The sequence below is a fragment of the Sinohyriopsis cumingii genome, chromosome 1, assembly GCF_028554795.1.
Source record: "Sinohyriopsis cumingii isolate HCF-2022 chromosome 1, ASM2855479v2, whole genome shotgun sequence".
Taxonomy (NCBI): Eukaryota; Metazoa; Mollusca; class Bivalvia; order Unionida; family Unionidae; genus Sinohyriopsis; species Sinohyriopsis cumingii.
This window is the reverse complement of record NC_142961.1, coordinates 6103404-6122446: the sequence shown is the minus strand read 5'-3', so window position 1 is coordinate 6122446 and position 19043 is coordinate 6103404. Positions and strand designations below refer to the sequence as shown.

At 34.2% G+C, this 19043-nt stretch overlaps 1 protein-coding gene across 1 annotated transcript in view; it reads left to right on the top strand.

Moving 5' to 3' along the window:
* The first annotated feature begins 2370 nt into the window (after positions 1-2370).
* LOC149806359 (uncharacterized) overlaps positions 2371-19043 on the top strand; it is a 105799-nt gene continuing 89126 nt past the window's right edge. Inside the window, exons 1-3 of the mRNA XM_089951279.1 lie at positions 2371-2451; positions 9193-9254; positions 9899-10010. Coding sequence (XP_089807405.1) covers positions 2448-2451; positions 9193-9254; positions 9899-10010 — 178 coding nt within the window. The 5' untranslated portion in view covers positions 2371-2447. The remainder of the gene's footprint in view (positions 2452-9192; positions 9255-9898; positions 10011-19043) is intronic.

Genomic DNA, 19043 nt, shown 5'->3' with positions numbered 1-19043 from the left:
CTAACAGCCACATCTTCTAACCAGCATCCTAAACAACAATGGTAGTATGTCAACTTATGAAGTAAAGTAAGGATGATTCATATCCATAGTTAGATTGCAACCACCCACTATCACCATCCAAAACTTGTCCATTTACAAACCAATCAGAGGGAGGTCAGTTCTTTGGACAGAATACTGTCTAGTGGCACATGCATATATTTATTTTATTTATATATAAAGCTGCACTACCTATACCTCAGATTTTGTTGGAAATGTCGGTAAATTTGCGTATATTTTATCCATGTGATAAAAAGATATAATCAACTGAGACAACTCTTATTAACACTAATGAATTTGACTAAAACTTATGCAAAAGGTATGAAACTAATACGAAGGTTTAGTGGAGATATAAAATCAAATCCAGATTACTATATTAAAATATGACCACCACTGAAAATAATGTTAAATTCCGAAAATGTCCAGAAAATCCCGAGAACGTTAGATTAAAATGTCAGAGGCTTGAAGTAAAAGAAAAATTCTGAAATTATTGTAAATAAAATATGCTAGTAATAAAATGATGTAGTCAGGGAATTTAGTCAACACTAAAATAAAAGCTGAATATTAGATTAAAATGGTCAAGACTAAATGAAATACTAAAATTCCGTTACTAATGCGGACTTTAGGAGTGTTTTCTTTTTTCTAAAATCTAGAAAAGTTGTAAAAATTATTTCTTATTTGGAAATTTGTTAAGAAATTCGGAAATTGTCACCGACTTAAGCAGGGTCTAAAGGAAGTCAGGAATAAATGAAAAACATATGACTGACATTAAAAGTAGCACTAAACTGCGGTAGTAAGTATCACTAATAATTACAATTAATGATAGGTAGTCATGTAGTATTATCGCATATTATTACACTTCAACATACGTTATTTACTTCTGAACGCCTTTAAACTTCCAAAACAAACTTGTGTGAAGGAGGATATATGCTATATAATGATTGTTCCAAATTCCAATACGGTTCGACCAGTCGCGAGGCGGATGAGGTGTAAATCATTAGGTAATAAATGTTCGGCTGGTCTATTAGTGAGGTGATGCAATAAACCAATGGATGAAGACTAGGGAAATGTTGCTGAATAAAATTCACAAATCTGACTTGCTATTAATTCATTCTCTTATAATTTTCAGGTAAACGTTTGAAAATACTATCTTTAAATTTGTGCAGAATGCTAAGCCGGCAAAATGCATGGATAAATCGGTATAGCCGATTAGTAATTCTAGCCTCTCTCCACATTCTTCACGATAGGTTTGGATTTAACGTTATACACTACATAACAAAGTGCATCAATTTAAAATAATGACTTTAAGTTGTTTTTGTTCTTGTGTTCAGTTTTTTCTTCTTCTCGCAAGTCCATATTTACAGTTCCTAAATTGCAGCTAAGCCAAATTCCATTAACGCTTGTTCACTTTTCCTGGGGTGCAATTCCACCATAATAATAAATCCACATAACTGTAACACTGTTTCGCCTAGTATATTCTCAGAATTATTAAACATCCATCACCACGCCAAAGGAAAAAAAATTTAAAAAAATAAAACAAGCTTCAAAATAGATGTTTGACATTCTTGATTCCTCATGCACTGGTCCTGCCGTCACGGGACATAAGTGACACCAGGAACTCTCCACCGCTGAACAGAAATCGCTCAGTCTCACTGGACAGTTTATCTGATGAATTTTCATCCGACAATGACCTATTGCAGAAAAATAAGAATAATTTTACACTGAAGATACAAACTAAAACAAACTAATGATTTTTGTAGAAAACATACATGTGAGATTTTGACTGCGGCAATCAGGTTAATTCCTAATGCAACTGGTGGCTTTTATACTGAACCAATACTGCCACCAACCCCTCTTTTTTACATTCATTTTTGACAGGAAAGAGCTATTTTGAATATTTTCCTGTGACAAGGCAGCTAAAAGAATCTGTGGTTTATTCATGAATCAAGTTCACTAGTAATATAACAAATTAGCATACTTTTCATCACCCCTCAACCATCTAGATTTTTAGATAGTTACCGCTGTAGCAGACACATGTAAATACGTAAGCCAAGTGGGCTGCTTATTTGCAGCCCAAGTTACCCATTTGATCTCCAATGCTCGTCTAACTGTGACAGGCAGTCACCAACAAGCTAACCCATTTCCAAGCCTAACTCAAAAGTAAATCTCAACCACATTACAGATTTAGCTTCTGTGTGAATTTATAAATGCTAGGCTTGTGATAATTAGGTTCCTGCCTTCTACCTTAAAAATTAGGCAGGTGTCAAAATACGAAACTATCCTGTGAGACCAAACGGATTGCAACAATCTACGGGAATAAAAAGTGCATCCACACCGGTTTTATTTGGTCCTCATGGTTTCATGGTGTACTGCAGCACAGTTTGGTTTAATCACTGCACTGGTTGACAAATATGGGTAGATAACATATAATCATGGACTAGCCATAATTTTAACTCAAGATCAATTAAACGCTTAAAATCACTTCGCTATAAAACTGGATTCCAGATATAATCATTTTGGTAAGTTGGACAAGAGATTGAAAGCGAAAGTAGTAGGCGAGTAAACATAACATTTGGTGAGTTATTAATCCTACAAATTTTGTAAGTTTTGACGCTTTGGATGAAAATGTACTATTCTGAATTATTATCAAGTCTCAGAATTGTTGTGGTAACATAGCCCTTTGTCTGTCGGTAAAATATCTGGTTCAGAGATAAAATATCTGGTTTAGAGATAGTGTCATTGTGTTACCCAAACCGCCAATATTTCTTTTATCTGTATCTAACGGCAATTGAACAAAATTTGATTTTGAATTATGAAACCGTATGCTTGTTTCCAGGCATTCACTTGTGCAAAAACAGGTGGATCGTATGGAAAATTTTGAACAATAAAACCTATCTATCTATCTATCTATGTATCTATCTATCTATCTATCTATCTATCTATCTATCTATCTATCTGTCTGTCTGTCTGTCCATCTATATATATATCCATCTATCTATCTACCTGGGACTCTGTTGAAGGCATAAGCAGGGTATGGGAGGTGCATTGACACTGTTAATACTATCTCAGTTAGCCCCCCCCCCCCCAATAAAGAATAAAACTATTTACATAACATTAGGAGAAAATACTGACACACCGATTTATCTGAATTGCTGCATCATCCGATGTTTTTTACAACAGCAGCAAGTTCTTGTCAATCGCACGCTTTGTTAAACTCGTCTGTAGACATAGAAGTGAACAATATCATGCATGGACTAATATGTACGATGAAAAGCGCAGACGTGTACTCTGAAAATATTTTCAATCACATGAATTTGTAAATGTAACAAGGATGTCTGTTGGTCCAAATATTTGCATATTTATAAGTTGAATGATGATTTCAGTAGCGATACTCAATCTGAGAATAAAAACAAAGTGAAAATAAATTAAAAGAAACACAACATTTGAAACGCAATTCATTTGTAAGAGTTAAAGTTTTTCTTCCTCTGTGTTTATCGAAGAATAAATTAGACGTCACAAAAAATACTAAACTCCTCAAAATAGTAAACTTCTAAGAAGACAATCTAATCTTGTCTCATGTTTTGGAAACTTTGGAAGGAAAGACATGGGGTGACCAAAACATTTTATTGTCTTCATGTATGGATCTCGTGAAAAAGACCAATTTATTAATTCTGAGAAGCATGGCTTTGGCAAAGACTCTGAAAATCAAGCCTCAAAAAGTTGTTAACTATATCGATGGTTGGAAAGCTTTGGATGAATCAAACCTTAAATAAATTGTTTGTAGCTTTTTAAAAGAAGCACCATGAATTGCTAATTTTTTTTGCTACATCACAACATTTAGGCCGTTGCAAGAAATTTTACCAATGTTTTCTCAGGACCAACATATAGATCAGTTTGAAATATATGGCATTGTGGTGTTATCACGAACCTTTTAAAATGGAAATGTGTATAATGTTCATCACTAGGCAGCGATTGTAGACCAGCTAATGAATAATACATATATTGAATGAGTTTTAAAAGGACAGAACATACCAACATGATATGTTTACAAAACTCCTGTAAGAAAAGATATTAACAAAACACTTCTTAATGAATGGTCTTTTGATTAAAGTCTGCTGACTTCATTATCACCATATACAGATTTTTGATGATTTCAATTGTGGAGATATTGAAATGTCAGTAAGGCTTACATAGGAAAATATAAAGCATCTTTTGTATTTCTGTGGATCATCAATAACTTGTGAAAATCAATGAGATTTCAGATATGGGCAAGCACCAAGTTTATATGACGAATTATTCATGTTTGGGAAGTTATACACATTGCAATCCATTTTGAAAAAAGTGACTACTTTTCTGTTTGTCTCTTACTGTTAGTATAACTTGCATATTTATGGAGACAGTCTCTATCTTATAATGTCTCTTATAATGTCTCATTCATTATAAGAAATATTATGGTACTCTGCGATTATATCGCTGCAGTTTGATGAACATGAAGGATGATTCATGTGAAGTGGTGTGAGTATGTATGAACGGCAGCATAAAGTGCTCCAGACAAGTCAGATTGGATGCTTAAAGAGAGAAATTAGTTGCCAAGAAGTTATATTAGAATAAGAGGCAGTTATTCATAAAGTTATAAACAGGAAAGAATAAGCACTATACATGCAGTAGGTCTAAAAATAATTATCTTAGTTTTAAGCAAGTAAAACAACAAAGCACACTTACCTGTTCGAAGGGTGGAGAAATATTATAACAGTTGTCTATATATGGAAGAAAAAACAGAAGTATTCTTGAGGAGTGTATGGTCACAGACACAGTTGAAACTAATGATAAAGAAAGAATGGGAATGTAGCAATTTAAAGTAAATATAACAAGCCACTTCAAATGAGTATCTACAAGGGTTACATAATTAGAATAAAAATACATTGTCATTTCCTATCAGTTGTGGACATAACCGTGGCCAAATTAAACACCAAAAAATCTCCAGGTCCAGGGAAACTTCATCCCAAACTGTTTTTGTTGAGACTAGGAAGTAATAATTATTGCCTGACACGATTGGTTGTAAAATTCTAAAACGAAAGACATGTTCCTAATGATTGGAGGAAAGCTTGCGTCCGACCCACATTTTAGAAAGTGAACATAGCCATCCTGAAAACTACTGGCCTTTCAGTCCGACGACTGATGTTGGAAACATAGTCTAGTCTTTAATAAATTATAATATTGTGGGGTAAACTAACTATAAGGTGGTAACTTCTCGCTTACTTGGGTAATAGATGTGATGAGAGTATTGTTGTATTTTTTGGAACAGATCTACTTTGTTGAAAACAGTGATCCCATTCACATGGAATTTAAAAGCAATGAAACACCATAAATCCATATAATTTAGTATGCCAGATAAAATGTCCTGTTTTCAGCATTTTAAGTTTGAGATTTTAGGTCATTCTAAGGTCAGATTGGATTCAAAATGCACGCTATATTAATTTTGGCAATCATTATATGCTTTAATTACACAAATATAATGGTCAGTTGTATTTTTCAACTATATCTAGGCATGTTGCATGAAGAAAATCTCAGAATACACCTGAATATCTCGATGATATTATTTGTCTAACCTGCAAGGCACACTTTGAAGACCAAGCGAAATGTCGATTGATTAGCTTTCTTTCTCGTTTTCAGTAATGAATATGATATTTATGTCAGATGAATGTCAACAATCATAGCATGTATAGTTGGATATTATGATATTCACAGAAACTATTCCTCCTAACCTGTCTGGATGGAAAATATTGTTTCTAAACTTTGCGTGGGAAGTTCTGCAATATCAGTATGTTGATGTGAAAAGCATGCAATTTCATTTCAGAGTGATTCATTAAAGTTTCCACTCTTAGATCTTATTGGTTGTATATAGATGCTGTAAGGTGAACAACAGTTGAATCTGACTGAATATTCTTCAGAACTATAAAGATTGTAAGGTGATTTAAATAGTATAGTCCTTCAATGCCAAATATAGACTAGTTACATCACACTTTGATTTACACACTTTGATTTACAACAGTGTCGTTTAGGATATTTCGTTTGAGCATCGGGAATGTAGCCATTGCTTTTAATCTTTCTACACTCAATCAAGTCTTGCATGTTTTAAAGTCTTCATAGTCATGCAGGATGCACACAGAGTAGATGATTTATTTGTGAATTGCATTGTGTAATTCTGACGTTTGGTTCTCAACAGCAGTTCTGGTGGCCAAAGGTTTTATTCAGATTGCTTTGAAAATGTTCGACACAAATAACATAATTTGTTGAGCTGATGTGTATTTAAAGGTTTTTCAATACGGAGCTATCGAGCCATTAGTGCAAAATAGCATTCAGCATTTCAATAGTTATTTTCAAAACTTTACAATCACCGTATGTGGATCATAATTCTGAAGAACCAACATGTCCTGAAGGTCTTCATCGTACATCATTTTTGTGTTGTAGCAGAGTATGTTCCTGAAGACTTTTCTATCGACATTTTATTCTCTATGTTCTCTGAGTCTCAGGCATATACTTGTAAACCCTAATTAATGTCGAAACAGTCTATTGCAAGTAAGGTACGTTGTCTAAAACTGGTCTTGAACCACTCTTGGTATTGAAGAAAAATATAGGACAGCTGTCACTGTTGGATTGGCTGCTAGTAGGCTGCATTTAATATTCTAAACACGTTTTACTTCTGATGGGGGATGGATTTAGTTTATGTCATCTATATATATATATAACCATATACGTCATCGCCAATTGAATCAGTCACACTGAAATATTGTGGGGGGGGGGTAGAGGCAAACAGGAGGAGAATATTTTTACAATGTGGACCAGTGATGAGTTGTTTATAAATTGTTCTATGGAAGAGAGTGCAAAGATCACCAATCAATGTCTCTAGCAATTCACAGATAGTACATTGCGTGGTGTGTTTGTTATGTGTAGATCAAGATGTGAACAACTTAGAAGAGTTTTCGTTATATCTGTATCAAGGATATATCATAAGCATTTTCAATAGTTCATAATATCGATAACTCTTATAAAAGGTGGGATACTGTTAACAACGTTTTTATTTGGAAGCGTTTTTCATGCTCCCAGAATACCAGTCTCCTCCAAACATACTTTTCCAGTGCAGCCCCCTCTCCATCTCCCACTTAACCACTCCACAAGCAAATTATAGAGCCAGGTGCATTTAGTATCACCCATCGCTACCAGCTCTATTCAGCCAAAATAGTCGCTCGCTTGGCCATCAAATCGTGAATTGTTATAGAGATAATAATAGATGGAGGCATATGTCAATACAAAATGGTTAAAAGCACATTAGAACCCACCATTTCATTTGAATAATTTAGCTACATAAGGATGACAAAAAGAGAGAATTTTTTAAATAAAAAGAGAGACATCATTTTATCCCGTACATTTTCGATTTTGAGTTGTTCTTATCATTCAGTGCCTAAGGGATTACAAACAGACCTGGATTAATATTTCATATGGGGCAAAAGATTGATGCAGTGGCATTTTATATTATTCTTCATGGAAAAGTATTTTATATTGATCCTAATCAAAAAGAATTTGATACTGATATTAATGGTAAATTGTATGTTACAGTTCTTCACGGAGACCGCTCCAGTGGCCTAGTGGTTAAAGCATCCGCCTCAGAAGCGAGAGGTCGTGGGTTGGAACTGCGGCCAAGTCATACCAAAGACTTAAAAATAGTTCTAACAGCTGCCTCGCTAGGCGCTCGGCATAAAGAGATTAGTGTTGGGACTGGTCAGCCTGGTGATGTGACTGGGTGATACATCATGCTACATGTCTGCGGCTTGATGGCCTTTTTGCTAGACATCACTATCAACTGCAGATATCATAGCGATATGACTGAAAACCTGTTAAAGCTACGTTAAAAATCCTAATCATGCACACTCTTCACGGAAAAAAGAACATCTGATACTGTTCATAATGGAAAAGCATTTCATATTGTACTCATCAAGAAGTATCTGATACTATTCTTCATAGAAAATCATCTGATACTATTCTTTATAGAAAATCATTTAGTACTGTTCTTCATAGAAAATCATTTATTACTATTCTTCATAGAAAATCATTTATTACTATTCTTCATAGAAAATCATTTAGTACTGTTCTTCATTGAAAATCATTCATTACTATTCTTCATGGAAAATAATTTGGTAATATTCTTCATGGAAAAGCAACTGAACTACCTAGAAATTAATTTTGTACTGTTCATCACGGTAAGGATATGAAATCGATATAAAGGTTATTACATGAATCAATTCTTGAATGTCCAGAATTGATTAAATATTTGGTAATTATTTTTCTAGTGAATTATTTGTGTACATGTCAAGAGGGGCGTATCATAATAAAATGTATGGAGGTCCGTGTTATTTGTTTTGTATATTTGCATCGATTTACTCTGCTACATTTTGGAGTTTGGAATAAGATTCAACACCGATCAATGATAAATGATGCATATTGAGTAGTCTAATTATTCATATAGATGGAGCTAGAATGATAGTGGTCATATAAAAGTGGTAACTAAATAAAGAAGAAACGAATCAGGGAGGTTTGTTTGATAAAGCCTTTATGTTTAGAGGCATATATTTGTATTAAAAACTCAATAACAGTTTACGTATTGATTAAGTGGTTGTTTAGAAGGTTTTTTAAACAACAAGAAAACCAGTTCTGCAATTATATAGAGCTCTTATTCGAACGCATTTGGTGTATGCAACACGCATTTACATATAAATTAATCACATTTAATTAATCACAAAGAATTATGTTTTGGAAAATACTCAAATAAGAAATTGGCAACAATGAAATTACATTAACAACTGAAAAAGACATGGAAAAATATTCCTCTTTATTTTAATAGTTACTATCATCATTTAATCTCTCTCTCTCTCTGTCTCTCACACAAACACACACACACACACACACACACACACACACAGATAGGCAAATATAACTCAACTGTATGAATATCCAAGAATTTATGGTTTTCTTACAAATCGCTATAGGGACATAAAAGTATTAGTACAAACAATATATGTTGAAATCCACTTTAAGATTTTTATTGGTGATTATTGACAGTAAATGAATTTATTAACAATTATATCTTGATCTTTCCAGCCTCAACACCAGTAGACACGAAACTGCAGGCTGGGAACGATGCGAACGATGGCCAGGCTGAGGTGAACATAGGAAGATACTGTAATACAATTAGCAGCATTAACATGTATAATTTGTAACATTGTACACATAGTCTAACCTAAATGAGATAAGGTGAGGAATTGATCTGTCAATTTCTCAGTGTATGCAAATAATTTCAAGGATTTTATGTTGCAAGAAACGTAGTGTTTAGTCATTTGCTTCGTGTCTATTTTGGTATATCCTTGTCACCAGGTAAATAACACCCATTGGAGACAGAATGTTATGTAATGATGTTTAGAAACCCTCAGGAAATCGCTCATAAGTAACAGTCTTTTACCGATGACTTTTGTCTATGAATATAAATGGTCCGAAATTCATTAAAATTTGGTTTCAGATATTAATATAAAATGTGACAATATTTCAGTTTTATTATCATATTTGCAAGAATACAATTGTCCTTACCTATCAATGTATCGTCGATTGACTTTTCGATCAACCTACCACTTAGGGCTTCTTTCACATAGTTCCCCTGAGAACTTATTAGCCACATGAGGATGAGATCTTTCATGCATGCTGGGAATACAGTACGTTAAGAAAGAAAGCAAATCCTCCTTGATGGATATAGGTTAAAAGTTTCCTGTTTCGCCCATGTAACAAACGGTTTTACTTCAAATTTATGTTCCAGGAGAATGATCAAACACAGGCAGATTCTAGAAATGAAGATATGCGTGACAAAGGAGATAGACTTGGGGCTATTGGTTACAGAAGAAATCAGTACCCAGGCAGACCAAAACCAGGTAAAGATATCCAGCAGAACCCAACGAGAAATGTATTGTCTGGGAGGGAATTGGGAGAATGTGTCCTATTTTTGGTTAAAGGGATGTGACTATCACCACTTTTTACCTTTTTTCCTAAAATATCATGATTGTGCAATCTATTTAAATATGAAACTAATCATTTAGAGCAAAATATGAAAATGCTTACCCTCTTCTCTCTGCAGTTAAGTTTAAAAACCTGACAGTTTGACAATTCGAACACAGTTCAGTCTGACATTGTACTCAGTGGGAATTCATCTGCAAACCGAGGCTACAGTACAACAAATCATGAGCGGAAAAGTCAGCCATGTAGGTCAACGAGGAATACGCTGAACCCAGTCGTCCAAAAGAAAGAACAGTTACTAGTAGCACACACGAAGGTATGCAATGCACGGACTCAAACAGCAACGAGACTCGAGCAAGTGCAAACAAGACCTGCTCTGCTTTATGGGACACAACAGCATAAATCCATTATAATAATAAATCAGATGACGGTGAATTAAACCACAGCACAACTGCGTTAAAAATGGTCGCATGTTCAGAAGACACCAGTGCCTAAGACGAGGATTTGGAAAACGATAAAACTTTTGCTCAAGTCGCAAGTTCTCTGAGGAACAATGACCTCTGTATGGCAGCATTTCCACATAAAACATCGCGCACAAATCTGCATTAATGACGGCTTAATAAGTTTACGAATGTCTAATCCATACACCAGTTTCCAAGAAGGCATGGAAGTGTTATCATTGGAAAGGCAGCGTCTTCAAATTTGCGTACAGTGCGTTCAGTGCGACAGCGATGCATATTCATGACAAGACTTGCCCTCGAAACGCAGGAATCCGACATTTCCTCGCATATTGAGCATTACTCTGGAGTTAAGCCCACCCAGGTGGAAAAACTGCAAACGAAAATTAATACCTATGTCAACTTCAAAATCACATCTGATAACCCTACGCACAATGCGATGATGAACGTGGATGCGTAGCCAAGAAATTCGTTAGTTAGAGACTATTATCAAAGTCGGATTTGAACCATCATATTCACAAATTGGACTCAAATATACATAATGGATAATTTACGCAAAATGTAAGAACTTTATTGGATAGTTCTGATATTTGTTTCTTACAAAAATTGTGGCTTCTCGACATTGAGTTAGACTGTCTCTCATCCGTACACGACGAGTTCTATGGATCAGGGGAATCGCCGATCAAATCTTTTAACGATATTCATACAGATAGACCTTACGGAGGTGTCGGGGTACTTTACCGTAGATCTCTCGCAAGTATTATAGAAGTACAACACCTCGATGATCCCAGATTAATCGGTATTACTATCCATACAGGGGATTCCTCTTTGCTTTTTGTTAATATCTATTTATCTTATGATCTTGTGGAAAATTTTGGGGAATTTGTAGATTATTTGGGCAAAATTAATTCTATTGTAGAAAATGCTAATACTCTAAATGCTTATGTAGTAGGAGATTGGAATGCTAATACGCTCACATCCACTGCCTTTCTAGATGAACTTCGCCTATTTTGTGACGAATCTGGTTATATCATATCGGACTTAAAACTAATAGTAGACCACACAAAATATTTTACTTACATCAGTGATTCGCACATTACAGTGTCTTGGTTGGATCATTTTGTCTCTACACAGCCTGTTCATTCCGATGTAAGTGATATGAGAATAATTCACACCCTAGTAGGGTCCGACCATTGTCCTACTTTAATGACAATTAAGACTGATCTACGTCCCAGATTTGATTCATGCCCCAGTGAACTCTTAAACTTGAAATACAACATCAATTGATCAGACCTTACTTCTGATGAAAAACTGAATTATACTCAGACATCTGCATTCTTATTAAGCAAGATTGAGATCCCACATTGTGTTGCGATCTGTAATGACACGGCTGCACTAACCAGGTGCATATGAAACAGATAAATGGATTATACACTGATATAGTAAAAGCTTTGTCGAACTCTGGTAATAACTTGACTAGTAAATCCAAACGCGGTCACCGGGTTATGCCAGGCTGGAATGACTGTGTCAAGAACTACATGAATTTGCACGAAATGCTTACCTTATGTGGCTTGATAACGGTAAACCTCGTCACAGCCATCTCATTAACCAAATGTGCAAAACAAGAGTACAATTTTAGTATGCTCTTAGAATATGTAAGAAGGAGGAAGTAAAACATAGAGCAAACTCGCTAGCACAAAAATTTGAAAAAGTCGACCAACTTGAATTCTGGAAGCAAGTTAAACAAAATACTACGACAACTTCCAATTAACTACCAATCTGCATTGTCCATGGTCAGAATACTATATGCAACATTTGGAAAAATCATTTTGAAGACTTACTCAATAGTGTTAAAATGAATCGAATAAGAAGCATGTGCTTTCAGCATTGAATACCCCTTCTGTTCGTATTGAGGTAATCACAGTATCTGAGATCCAAAGTGCAATTACAAGAGAAAAAGGTGGTAAATGTCCAGGATCAGATTTTTTATATGTGGAACCTTTTAAATTTTCAGATACTAAACTTCATGTGCTATTGATGATTTTATTTCAGTGCATGTTTGTGAATCACTTTGCACCAGATGATTTCACAAAAGTTACAATTATACCACTACTAAAGAGCAAAATTGGTAACCTTTCGGACAAAAATAACTACATACCTATAGCTCTTACGACTATTATTTTAGAAATATTTCAATGCATCATACTGCAAAGATGTGAATTCACAATCTCTGATAATCAGTTTGCTTTTAAAAAGCAGCATTCAACAGATTTATGCATATATGCCTCTGAGGAAACTGTTAGCTATTATGTAGAACATGGCAGCCCAGTGCTTGCATGCTTTTTAGACGCTAGCAAGGTATTTGATAGGGTCAATCACTGGACACTCTTTAAAAAGTTGATTGATATTAAAATACTTGTATACATAGTTCATACTTTAGTTAACTGGTATGCCAAACAGTTGTACTGTGTACGATGGGGAAATGTAATATCCAGCGCTTTCCATGTAAACAATGGGTTGAGGCAGGGGGTATTCTTTCCCCTTTGTTATTTATATATATATATATATATATATATATATATATATATATATATATATATATATATATATATATATATATATATAGATAGATAGATAGATAGATAGATGAGTTAAATCGTAAGCTCGGTCAGTGTTACGTGGGGTTACGTCTGCCACCAAAAGCGTTGTTTCTTAACAATTTTAGTTTTGCTGATTATATGTCATTCATAAGTCCTTCTATCACAGGTTTAAGGAAATTATTAAAGGTATGTGAACAATACGCATTTGAGAATGATTACATCTATAATACAAAAAAAATCAATATGCATGGTCTTTCAGCCAACTTCTTTCAAATTACCATCTCCTCCTCCTGTACATCTTAATGGTAATGCTCTTACATATGTCAACAGTTATACCTATTTGTGTCATATTTTGAAATCCAATCGGTCGGATAATGAAGATATGATGAGACATTGCCGATTTTTGTGTACTCGAACAAACATGCTTCTACGTAAATTTAAGAATTGTTCATTGAATATCAAAATTAGATTATTCAACTCTTATTGCTGCACGATGTATTGTGCTCCTCTGTGGACAAACTTTAGTGAATGTATGAAAAGAAAACTAGTTATTGGTTATAATAATAGTCTTCGTTTTCTATTAGGTATTCCTAGGTGGAAAAGTGCCTCCAACATGTTTGTAAATCATAATGTATTCAGTTTTGATGAAGTAATGAGAAGTATGTTTTCTCAATGATGACAAGAATATCTAATAGTAAGAACTGTATACTGAAATCTCTTTGGAACTATGACATTCATTTAAATTCTCATATTATTAGTAGATGGAACAAATTCCTCTTTAAATGTGCCATTTAATTTCATTCTTAACAATGCATGGCACAATTAATTGTTGTATATGTATCTGTATACTTGTATGCATGATATATATGTTCTTTTATGTTTACAATGTCTTTACTTTATAATTATATTTTAATTTAGAGGTATGGACTTTGTAGTCTGAAATAAAGAATTCTTATCTTATCTTATCTTATCATATCTGCTCCAGTAGTAACTGTAATATGTGGAGGATTTAGAACCAGTCCCTCTAATCAAAGAGAAATCACTCTTGTCTGACTTCGTCTTAGGTAGGTTGATGATCCTTAGCACATTTGATTTCTTGATGCTACCTATAATTATGTAAGCCACAACGTGTCTTATTCATAAAAGCTAACGTGAGACTGGGAAATTCAATAAAAGTTTGGCTTTAATTTTCTCCAATTAGAGAGTGTTTTACTTCCCATTAAATTTAAATTGTTTTACAGCCATGGCACAATTTTAATAGTTCGATTAAGTCTCTCAGTGGCCTTGAGGTCACATAGTCTTAAGGGACTAAAGATGGAGGAAACTCCACTATGTGAGGACAAATTCAATGACATTTTAAAGACATAATAGAAAGAGTTTTATATTGTTTAGCCCTTAGGATTACACTTCCTGAACTGGGAACTGAAGGCATGGAAATCATAACACTTTTGAGCTTTATATTCATCATCATCCAGTAGAAAATGATGTTTCAAATGTAAAGTTTCCTGCAGTCGGTACCTTTGTGCAGAAATCTCCAAAATGAATAGTTTCATTATTACCAGGCCAGAAATGCAAGTGAGCTTGTCATTGCTGTACCGTCTAGTGTCTCATAAAATATTTCGTTGTAAGCTAGGTTATCATTTAAAATTACATATAAAATAGAATGTCATTATCAATGTGCCAAGAAGATATTGCCACCGGTCACTGACGCAAGATTTGACAATGACACCTAGAACTGATATAGGACAATGTTTTTGCACACGAAATACAGTAAAAATGAATCTACTCTTATAAATCTAGTACACTGTATATTTTTGTTGTGTGAATCTTTCACAAAATACATTATTAACCGCCTTATCTTTTCATATTTTCTTGTCTCAGATCTTGGTAATGTTTTTATGGATGCTGTCGATTATTAGTGTAAGAATAATATTTTTGGTTACATTACTTTGGTTTCTGATAATGCCGATATGAAAGATAAGGTTAACTTCTGGAGCATTTACAACAGCAGCAAGGTCAACATCAGTGTCCTTCTAGTCATCTTGAATATTTCATGATGATCAAAACCCAGCGTCATAGCAGAGTGATCAACAGCTATCAGAATCCACAAATCAGCAGACCTCAGATTGGGGAAATAGCTGATACCACCGAAGGTTATACAATATAGTAGAGTCACAGTTGTTGTGTCCAATGTGTTCTCCTTACAAGAAACCAGAAGATTTTATCTCTTCTTGTTTCCTTTACCTTTCTCGCACTGAACTTAAAGTCTGTACTATATAAACAGGATTTGACTGATATGTCGTTAAAGAACACACATATATATTGATGATGCATTGGTCTAAACACTTTGTGTAAATCTTTTTCATGATTATTCAAATTTTTTTCTCTCACTTTGCACTCAAATAAAGAAGCTTTGTGAATATGACAATGATTTCGATGAATTTGTATTTAGTTCATTAATCCTAACTGGGCATATGATTTATGTTTTTCTTTAATAGAATATTTTGATATCAGCAATACAGTTACCAGTTTTCATTGCCAAGCTAACCGTTCCAGCAAGGAAATTAACCCTGTCCAAATGGTCATCGCATAAGAGCGGGCGATATGGGCAACTGTCGTAGCTCTCTAGACTTGTAATGCACCATTTTGTGGAAAATGTTGTTTTAAAACACACTGCACATATCGGCATGGCAGTGCTATTTGGTATAGGTCCAGTACTTTAGTGACTATTTGAAAAAATAGGCCGCTTTGTGCGAAGCAATTTATATACACTGTGTTGACATCATGTAGGTCAAGCAGATGAGCAACGTGATAATAGTATGTACCATGTTTTTTAGTTTATACTTTGTGTGTAACCATGGATACCTGAGCAGTAATAAGTAGCCATCTCTTTGCGGTAAACGAATATTAATACCTCTTCTCTTCCATCACCAACTCCATGATGGTAATGATGTAATAGTGTATGACGCAGGGCACACAGAATAGTATTTAGCATTTCAATAGTTTTTGTTGTTGTTGTTGTAGGGTTTAACGCCATTTTTCAGCACACGATAGGCTATACATGGCGGCCAGTATTAATGGTGGAGGTTTCAATAGTTATTTTCAAAACTTTACAAGTGTTGTATGTGGATGGTAATTCTGAAAAACCAACATGTCCTGAAGGTCTTCATCGTACATCAGTTTTGTGTTGTAGCAGAGTATTTTTCTGTTTCTGAAGGCTTTTCTATCAACATTGTATTCTCTATGTTCTCTGAGTCTCAGGCATATTCTTGTAAACTCTAATACGTAATGTCGAAACAGTGTATTGCAAGTAAGGTACCCTGTCCAAAACTGGTCTTGAACCACTCCTGGTATTGAAGAAAAATATAGGACAGCTGTCACTGTTGGATTGGCTGCTAGTAGGCTGCATTTAATATTCTAAACATATGTTTTATTTCTGATGGGGGATGGATTTAGTTTCTGTCATCTATATATATAACTGTATACGTCATCGCCAATTGAATCAGTGACACTGAAATATTGGGGGTAGAGGCGAACAGGAGGAGAATATTCTTACAACGTGGACCTGTGATGAGTTGTTTATAAATTGTTATATGGAAGAGATTGCAGAGATCACCAATCACTGTCACTAGCAGTTTCCCAGATAGTACGTTGCGGGGGGGTGTGTCTTTGTTATGTATAGATCAAGATGTGAATAACTGTCAAGATTTTTCGTTATATCTGTATCAAGGATATATCATAAGCATTTTCAATAGTTCATAATATCTATAACTCTTATAAACGGTGTGATACTGTTAACAACGTTTTTATTTGGAAGCGTTTTTCATGCTCCCAGAATACCAATATCCTGCAGACATACTTTACCTGTTTCAGCCTCATCTCCCTCTCCCACTTAGCCACTCCATGAGCAAATTATAGAGACAGGTGCATTTAGTATCACCCATCGCCACCAGATCGTGAATTGTTATCGAGATAATAATAGATGGAGACATATGGCAATCCATAATGGCTAAAAGCACATTAGAATCTACCATTTCATTTGAATAATTTAGATACATACGGATGACAAAAAGAGACTATGTTGCGGTCGGAAAAAACTTTTGAAATAAAAAGAGAGACATTATTATATGCAGTACATTTTCGATTTTGAGTTGTTTTTATCATTTTGTGCCTAAGGGGTTACAAATAGACCTGGATTAATATTTCATATGGGGCTAAAGATTGATGCAGTAGCATTTTATATTATTCTTCATGGAAAAGTATTTTATATTGATCCTCATCAAAAAGAATTTGATACTGATATTCATGGTAAATTGTATGGTACAGTTCTTCACGGAGACCGCTCCAGTGGCCTAGTGGTTAAAGCATCCGCCTCAGAAGCAAGAGGTCATGGGTTGGAACTGCGGCCAAGTCATACCAAAGACTTAAAAATAGTTCTAACAGCTGCCTCGCTAGGCGCTCGGCATTAAGAGGTTAGTGTTAGGATTGGTCAGCCTGGTGATGTGACTGGGTGATACATCATGCTACATGTCTGCGGCTTGATGGCCTATTCCTAGACATCACTCTCAACTGCACATATCATAGCGATATGACTGAAAAATTGTTAAAGCTACGTTAAAAATCCTAATCACGCACACTCTTCACGGAAAAAAGAACATCTGATACTGTTCATAATGGAAAAGCATTTCATACTGTACTCATCAAGAAGCATCTGATACTATTCTTTATAGAAATCATTTTGTAATGTTCTTCAGAGAAAATCATTTAGTACTGTGCTTCATAGAAAATCATTTTGTACTGTTCTTCATAGAAAATCATTTAGTACTGTTCTGCATGGAAAATAATTTGGTACTATTCTTCATGGAAAGTCATTTAGTACTGTTCTTCATAAAAAATCATTTAGTACTATTCTTCATAGAAAATCATTTAGTACTGGTCTTCATAGAAAATCGTTTAGTACTGTTCTTCATAGAAAATCATTTAGTAATGTTCTTTATAGAAAATCATTTAGTAATGTTCTTCATGGAAAATAATGTGGTACTATTCTTCATGGAAAATTATTTAGTACTGTTCTTCATGGAAAATAATTTGGTACTATTCTTCATGGAAATTTGATACTATTCTTCACAGAAAATCATTTAGTACTGTTCTTCATGGAAAATAATTGGATAATATTCTTCATAGAAAATTATTTTGTAATGTTTTTCATAGAAAATCATTTAGTACTGTCCTTCAGAGAAAATCATTTAGTACTGTTCTTCATGGAAAATAATTTGGTACTATTTTTCATAGAAATTCATTTAGTACTGTTCTTCATGGAAAATCATTTAGTACTATTCTTCATGGAAAATAATTTAGTACTGTTCTTCATAGAAAATCATCTAGTACTGTTCTTCATAGAAAATCATTTAGTACTGTTCTTCATGGAAAATACTGTGGTACTATTCTTCATGGAAAATCATTTAGTACTGTTCTTCATGGAAAATAATTTGGTACTATTCATCATGGAAATTTGATACTATTCTTCACAGAAAATCATTTTGTACTGTTCTTAATGGAAAATAATTGGATAATATTCTTCATAGAAAATCATTTGTTACTATTCTTCACAGATACTCATTTAGTACTGTTCTTCATAGAAAATCATTTATTACTATTCTTCATAGAAAATCATTTAGTTCTGTTCTTCATAGAAAAGCAACTGAACTACCTTGAAATTAATTTGGTACTGTTCATCACGGTAAAGATATGAAATCGATATAAAGGTTATTATATGGATCAATTCTTGAATGTCCAGAATTGGTAAATGTTTTGGTAATTATTTTTCTAGTGAATTATTTGTGTACATGTCAAGAGGGGCACATCATAATACAATATATGGAGGTCCGTGTTA